The sequence below is a fragment of the Parasteatoda tepidariorum genome, chromosome 4 (assembly GCF_982258835.1).
Source record: "Parasteatoda tepidariorum strain Cologne lab strain chromosome 4, Ptep-v5.0, whole genome shotgun sequence".
NCBI classification, from domain to species: domain Eukaryota; kingdom Metazoa; phylum Arthropoda; class Arachnida; order Araneae; family Theridiidae; genus Parasteatoda; species Parasteatoda tepidariorum.
In genome coordinates this window covers 18,649,635-18,657,957 of record NC_141758.1, presented here as the reverse complement: position 1 = coordinate 18,657,957, position 8,323 = coordinate 18,649,635, and the positions used below count along the sequence as shown (strand labels likewise).

Genomic DNA, 8,323 nt, shown 5'->3' with positions numbered 1-8,323 from the left:
TGATCGGCATTCAAACGCACATGAGTATGTTAAAAAATTTAATTAATAAAAAGATAAATATATTTTATAAAGTGGTAGCTGTCTCAATTTTAAAATTAGTTTCAAGGGTTCTAAACATTAGTAGACGTGAACCCGGAAGATTGGGTCGACTGTTCAACGGCAGTTATAAAAAATCATGCCCATTGAATACGATTCTCCCCTGTTTTTATGCACAATATCGCGGAAAGAAAATCCACCTTCTCGCAGCCGTATTACACTACCAAGTTCAAAGTCAGTGGGCTGTTGATGATTGGTTTTTTATCTTATTAAAGGTGTTCCTTGAGAAATAGCAACTCACTATGTCAATATTTTACGGAAAATAACGCTAACAAACAGTAGAACATGCATTGAAAGCAACCCTGATTTGAATGTTCGCAGTGGTGCTTCGACCGCCAAACTTACATGTCAAGTGCAAAATTTGAATATATATCATCTTTTTGTCGTCTTTTCATCAACTTTAATCTTTCAATCGCCTACCAAATTTGGAGTAAATTGTTGTGAATCTTATCACTTTTCTTTTTTGCCTTTACGGGGTTCAACCAACGCCTCCTATAACTGAAAGCCTCCACACGGTTTTTAATAGGTAGTTCAATCTGACCACTGTGAAGGATATCCACTTACCGAACGAGTCATTTAATACAGAATATAATGAATATAAGAAAGTGGTAGCAAATATATGACTAAAAATTTATTTTATTTATGAATATTATTGGTTTGCCTTATTCACTTGTCAACCACTACAGATTCAATTCTCTAATATATAAGATAAATTTCTCTCAATTACTTTTATAAAAGGTTTTGGGTTCATGCGCACAACTGGTTCACTTCTTAAACAGTTTGCGCGGACTACTTATAAAAGATCGTGTGGAGGCTTTTTGATGTAGGAGGTGATGGTTCAGCAGTCCTTGAAAAGTTTTAGCAGTGGTAATAAATTTAGGATTATGCTAGAGGATATTTCTTACTTCACTGTAACACTTAATCGTTAGGTGGTTTAGCACGCACGAATTTTCATGCATATATACTTTCGTTAGATTGCAATTTTTAATATTGTTTACTTACCAACTTTTACACATTTGTCGTAAATTTTTATTTCTATATTTAAAGTGGTAGTAAAATTTTTAATAACAAGACTAAAAATTTAAAAAGAGGTGGAAACTCAATTATTTTTTTATTTCTTTATTTTCTCTTTAGTTATTCAATCCTACTACAACTAGGACTTACAATTTAAATTATTCATCCTTGAAGCAAAAAAATAATTTTTGCATGCTGTTTCAATAGCGAACTGAAAAAATAGGTTTGAAAAAGTGAATATTTTTACCTCTTTTATTAACATTTTGAATTTTTTACTCACCACTTCCTGTTTTTTTAGTTGTCTTTGCCTCCTGTAATAAAGAATATCCATTTGTAAATTAGATGTAAGAGCATTATCTTTTTAGAAATGTGAGCAAGTAAAGGCCACATTAACCGCTAAATCATAATTTCAATCCTACCTCTAAATCCAACTTTACCGCTCTCTGCAAATATTTTGTGATTAAAAAGATATTTACTCTAAAATACTCCTCAGAGTCCTTTTGACTCCTTTTGAAGCCTCATTCCGATATAAATAAAATCAATCAACATTCCACATAAATGATTGAAATCTTTATGCATAGCAACATTAGTTTTCTTTACCAAATCACATTTACCAAATAAAGAATTAATTAGAGGGTTGAAATTTTTATTTTTTGCAATTGTACAAGTACTTGATCTTACCTAATTCGGGTGAAAGGATACAAAATCTGATCTATTAGGATAGAAATTTAAAAATGATCTATTAAATATAAGTGTATATTTTAGTGAAATAATGGGTTAAAATGTAATGATACAATTTTTTTAAATAAGAAAACAATTACAATGTGGAACTTTCAGCTTTTTGTAATAATTATTTTTAAGTGGCGTTCATCTTTTAAATGGTAGTTCTTTAGCATTGCTTTTTGGTTTGAAAATTTTTCCATAGCAAGAACGGCCTATAATATGCTTTGATTCGTTTAAAAATCCAAAATCGTTGTAGAAAAAAGGAAATTTAAATTTTTGCCTTTACTCTTTCATGGGCCATTCATTTCTAGTAAAGATAAATTAAAATATTTTTGGAATTGAAATTATTTTAAGAATGGTAATTGATGTAAGAAAAAGAAATCATTTAGTTTATGAAAATGCCATATTTTTGTTAATAAATATATTGAACACGACCTATTAGGAACTTATTGACTTTTATTTTTCTTTATTTATAAAATTAGAAATAAAAATAAATTTTACAAATGCTACTGAACAGTTTGGTCAGATCAATAGCTCACACACAATAATAGGACTGTATTTATTTTTTACTCATTTATTTTGTACCAGCATTACAGACTCGCTCGTGAGCCCGTTACACATTACACATACACATACACTGCTGCTTCCAGCACTCAGTTCTTCAATTCAATTCAATTTACGCTTACAGCGCCATCTATATGTTTAATGGGAATTAACACTCCCCACGATTGAAATTGCAAATTTCAATAAATTTTACACAATTAGCAATATAATGTTATACAGAGAAAAAAAAATATATATATATGAATCATACAAATAACATTGTGACATAAAGCAGACATTGAGATATAAGACTAAAGCTAATTTTCTATTTGCACAATTACTCTATGGGAAGAATACAAATGTCACGAATATTTCTTTGAAGTTGTTTGCCATTAGGTAAACTTAACTTCACTACTCTTATTTTTCTGTCACGGCCAGGCATCACCTCAACAATTCGTCCTACTAACCATTGCGTAGATGGTAAATTCTCTTCCTTTATCAAACACAGGGTTCCTATTTCTACATTATTCTTTTCAAATTTCCATTTATTACGTTCCTGTAAATTATTAAGGTAATCCCTTTTCCACAACTTCCATATTCTCTGACTATACTTATTAATCTTTTGCCAGTTAGAAAGCCTATTCTGAGTTATATCTATTAGTTGGGGTTCAGCGAGTGAGGTGATGGGCCTACCTATCAAGAAATGACCAGGTGATAGAGTTTCAAATTCATCAAACTCCGGTGATAGTGGAGTGAGAGGTCTGGAGTTCAAAACACCTTCGATTTCAGTCAAAATTGTCAAGAATTCTTCTAAAGTTAAATTTTGATTGCCAATTACTCTTTTTAGGTGGAACTTAAACGACTTCACACCAGCCTCCCAAATTCCCCCGAAGTTTGGTGACCTTGGTGGGATAAATTTCCAATCAATCCCTTCGTTAGTAAAATAACTGGCTAACGTCTCATCTGGGCAATTTATCAATTTCCTTAACTTCTTAATCTCAATGTTAGCACCGATAAATGTTTTTGCATTATCGGTCATAATTTTTGAACACTTGCCCCGTCTCCCAAAAAAACGTTTTAGACTGGCAATGAACGATTGAGACGTTAAATCAGTTACAAAATCTAAGTGTATTGCCTTGGTACACAAGCAAATATAAACAGCAACATAAGCCTTATTTGTGACTCCCTTTCTCTGGTTTTTGAACTTAATAGAAAATGGGCCACAAAAATCAATTCCCGTGATGTTAAATGGATAATTAGGTCTTGTACGCTCCTTTGGTAGATCAGCCATTATTTGATTACTCATAACCGGTTTGTTTTTAAAACATGTGATACAGCTATGTACAATTTTCCTACAATTATTTCTACCGTTAAGAGGCCAGAACTTTTGTCGAACTTGATATAATAATGCTTGTGGTCCCAAGTGCAAATATTTTAAATGACAATATCTCAAAATTATGGTGGTTAAAGAATTCTTACCCGGTAAAATGATGGGGAACTTAGAATTAACAGGCAAGTCAGACAGAGATAATCTACCACCAACTCTCATCAGCTTATTTTCATCTAGAAAAACGCACAATGAAGACAACTTACTGTTCCTCGGAACAGGCTTACCTTTTTCCAAGCTTTTAATTTCCTCTGGGAACTCACTTCGTTGTAAACATTTTAACAACCAAATTTCAGCTGCATTTAATTCACTTACTAACAAGGGACCAATTTTTCTTGCATCTGGATTTTTACAATTGTAAATGAATCTGAAAAGAAAACTCAATACATGAATAATTTTAGTATAATTGTTAGATAAGGTAAGAATTTTCTCAAAAAGGGAAGCATTATCTATAGAAATTAATGTCACTAAATGGGAATCACAGTTCTTTTTAAGTTCAACTTGGTACTCTTCTTCATGAACAGTTTGCTCCTCATAAGCGTCAGGAATGTTCTCTTTCAGGAAGTCAGGACCAGACCACCATTTCGCACTGCCAAGAAGAACGTCAACAGTCACACCTCTGCTTAGCATGTCAGCGGGATTGTCTCTACTAGCACAGTGGTGCCATGATGTCTGGGCTGTCAATGCTTGAATCTCTTTTACACGGTTCGCCACAAAAGGTTTCCATCGTTTGGTTGAACTCTGAATCCAGTAGAGTACGATTTTAGCATCAGTCCAGAAAAAGCTTGTTGATTGATGTTTTTGGTCGATTACTTTCTTCACCTCTTTAGCTAATCTTGCTGCTAGCACAGGCCTTGATACTAGCGTCTGAAAATGTGTGGATTTCGACACATAAATTCTCATCACCTGTAGGACTCATCACATGTCTAGGAATTTTAAGATCTTTTAGTTGAGAAACTTCTGTACACCACTTCTTCCACGTTTTTGCAATGTCGGGTGGCAACTCTTCATCCCAGGTGATTTTCCTCTGCCAGATCTCTTGAAATAAACATTTAAATCTGATGGTGAAGGGAGTGAGAAGACCTAAAGGGTCAAATATTCTTCCTGCAGCCATTAGCAAAAATCGTTTGGTATTTTTATCCTGTTGAAGAAATTCAAGCAAGCTATCTATCTCCACGGTGATAAAGTCACTAAGTGGATTCCAAGAAAGGCCTAGGACTCTATGCAGATTTCCTTCGAGGTCCTCTGGGTGTAGTAGATCAAATCCTTCTTCATTCAATTTTTTCATAAGATTTTCATAATTCGAAATCCACTTTCTTAGGTTCATTCCAGCATCTCCCATGATTTGTTTCGCTCTTTTAGAAATTTCAAAGGCTGCTTCTTCACTGTCCTCTCCAGCTATCAAATCGTCAACGTATAAACAGTCATCAAGTACTTGTACTGTGGATGGAAACTCTTTACGGTATTTTTCTATATGCTTTTTAATGGTAGCTGCCAACAAAAATGGACTAGAATTCACTCCAAATATTACTCGCTTGAATCTGTAGATCTCTATATGTTTTAGATCCTTCCCAAAAAGAAATCTCACAGCGTCTCTGTCTCTATCACTCAAGGATATCTGGAGGAATGCTTTCTCGATATCAGCCAGAAATGCAATTCTATTTAAACGAAAATGGATCAGAAGATAAAAAATATTTGGATTCAGATTAACCCCTTGAAACAAACAATCATTCAGAGATAATTGTCCGATTCCATGTGCACTAGCATCGAAGACTATTCTCATTTTGGTGGTTAGCCTCTCCTTTTTATTGACAATCAAATGAGGCAGGTAAAACACAGGCTTATCATTTGGTTTTGAATGATCCAATACTCTCTCAATTATTCCTTCTCTCAAATAAATTTTTAAAGTTTCGCAATATTCTAAGTATAGTGAATTATCACGATTCATTCTTTTAATCAGGGAGTCAAGTCTCTTCTTTGCAATGCTGAAATTATCATCTAACTCCTGCCAGTTCCTCTTCCAAGGTAAGGTTACCTCGTACCGCTTGTTTTTAAAGCTCACCGTGTCATTAAAGTTCTTAAGGGCTTCGTTTTCGTTGCTGTTTTCATTCTCGTCATTAATGCCAATGGACTCTAGCTCCCAAAATCTACTAATGGACTTCTCTAATTCCGTGTTATCCTTTATTAATCCGCAGTGAACCCTATCATAATTTTTTGTTGGTATGCTCCCACTTACAACGTAACCGAATACCGTATTTTGTAAAATTAACTTTGTATTAGGAGGTTGTATTTGCCCTATCCTCATAATTTCATAAAAATGTTCCGCGCCTATAAGTATATCAATAGGACCTGGCATGTTAAAACTTAAATCCGCCAATTTCACATCTCTCAATTCTGGGAAACTGCATTGAATTGGTTTAGATGGGGTAAAATCCATTATTCTTGGAACAACTAAAAAGTTTAAATCTAAATTAAAATTTCCCTCCTCATTTGTAATGGTAGTACTCACTCGTGATTTTATTTCTAATGACAATTCATTTAATCCTGACACAGAGGCATTTATTTTTTCTTTCCTTAAATTGAGTCTATCAGATAATCTTTTGCTGATAAAATTCGAATTCGCACCCACATCAAGCAAACCCCGGCAAGGAATTAAATTGTTTACATTATCTTTTATGTAACAAATAATCGTACTAAGCAAAACACATTTTGATTGTATTGAATTCAAATCGAAACTCGCAGCCGCAAAATATTCTTCGTTTTTGTTTTGATTAACTTCCGCACTTCTAGAAGGATTGGTAATAAATTCAGCTGCGGTGGGGGAAAGCACGCTTCGACTAGCAGTCGCCGATGCCTCATACGGTTTTTTCTCAGGAGAGAAATGCAAAGTCACGTGATGACGCCTTTTACAATTCAGGCAAGAATACTTAGCTTTGCAATTTGATACTCTGTGGTTATTTCCTAAGCAATTAAAGCATAATTTATTAGTTTTAACAACTTCTACTCGATCATTTATGGATAAGTTTTTATAAGCAGGGCAGTTATATAATGGATGATTTTCACTACACGATAAAACACATTTAGAAATTTTAGCATCTGACAAGAATACTCGCGAAGCATTTTTTGAGTGGGGATTTTTTACGTTTTCTAAACTATTGACTAATTTTTTCCCACGCGATGTATAGTATAGATCGATCTCTTTCGATAATTGTTTGAACCAATCGTCTCCCTGTTTCATACTTATATGGTATGCGGTATCTTTGTCAAGTGTTTGATAGATTTTGTCGGATACGATTAACTCTTTTAATGTTTCGAAATCCGACACCTTCCTTAATTTCAAATAATAATCATAATTTGTTATCAATCGAGACGCGTATTGTACGTGTGTTTCGTTTGGTTGTCGGAATGTATTTTTGAAATGTTCTAAACACGATTGAGGGGTGGGCTCAAATTCTCTTATTACGATTGATTTTACTTTAGAATAATCATTTAACTCGTTATCTTTTATATATGTAATCACGTTTGTGGCCTTTTCTCCTAATAAATTTAGCAGAATTTCCGCCTTGTATTTCTCGGGTACACTTTTAGAGTTAAATGCTCTTTCTAAGGATGAGAAAAAATAACTCCAACCTTCAGGTCTACTAGGAACTTTAACTGTTAGAGTCCGGACACTTTTGACGAGTGAATCCAGCGATTCAGTACTTTCGGAGTTCTCAAATTTGTTTTCGTTTCGCAGTTTAGCTAGTTCTAATTCTGCTTTTGTTCTCTCAAACTTAAATTTTTCTAACTGTAACAACGATTCCTTTTCTGCTTTTCTATCATTAATTATAGTATTTGCTATGTCAGTAGCAAGTTCTGGCTCTTTAACAAATGTTTCGTTGTTTTTTATTAAGTTCGTTAGCTCAATAATAGTCATAGTCTCAGTAACATTTTCACCTAACTCAATGGCAATTTGCCTTAAATCCTCCTTTTTCGCTCCTTTAAACATAGTTTATATTTATATATAGTCAATATAAAGTCAATGCACAATTTATCTCAATCAAATTTCAAAACTGGTACATATCTTTTAAGTGATGAAATTCGTATTTTAATCCATAGGTTTTAACTCACCTCCGTTCTCGGAGGACCATTTGACCAGTTTGGTCAGATCAATAGCTCACACACAATAATAGGACTGTATTTATTTTTTACTCATTTATTTTGTACCAGCATTACAGACTCGCTCGTGAGCCCGTTACACATTACACATACACATACACTGCTGCTTCCAGCACTCAGTTCTTCAATTCAATTCAATTTACGCTTACAGCGCCATCTATATGTTTAATGGGAATTAACAGCTACAAACTTCAAAAGCAACTATGTATTTTATAAATTTTAAAGTTTTTTTAAACTAACAAATGGTTACCAATTTTATTCAAACCCGCTTAACACTGTGCAAAGCGTAGAGGTAGCGGGTTGGAATCCCGCTGATACCCTGGATGAATCTTCGTGCTGTCCTTTTCGGTATGCTATCTGTCCTTCTACATGACTAAGGCTTTTAAGCCTTAAATTGAGCAC

General features: G+C 33.8%; 2 protein-coding genes across 2 annotated transcripts; both read right to left on the bottom strand.

Moving 5' to 3' along the window:
- Positions 1-2,713: 2,713 nt before the first annotated feature.
- LOC147810763 (uncharacterized) lies at positions 2,714-4,393 on the bottom strand. The gene has a single exon (XM_087162071.1). It carries the CDS (start codon positions 4,391-4,393, stop codon positions 2,714-2,716), a length of 1,680 nt encoding a protein of 559 aa, XP_087018197.1.
- A 196-nt stretch (positions 4,394-4,589) lies between these two features.
- On the bottom strand, positions 4,590-7,751 carry LOC147810762 (uncharacterized). The gene has a single exon (XM_087162070.1). It carries the CDS (start codon positions 7,749-7,751, stop codon positions 4,590-4,592), a length of 3,162 nt encoding a protein of 1,053 aa, XP_087018196.1.
- Positions 7,752-8,323: the final 572 nt, after the last annotated feature.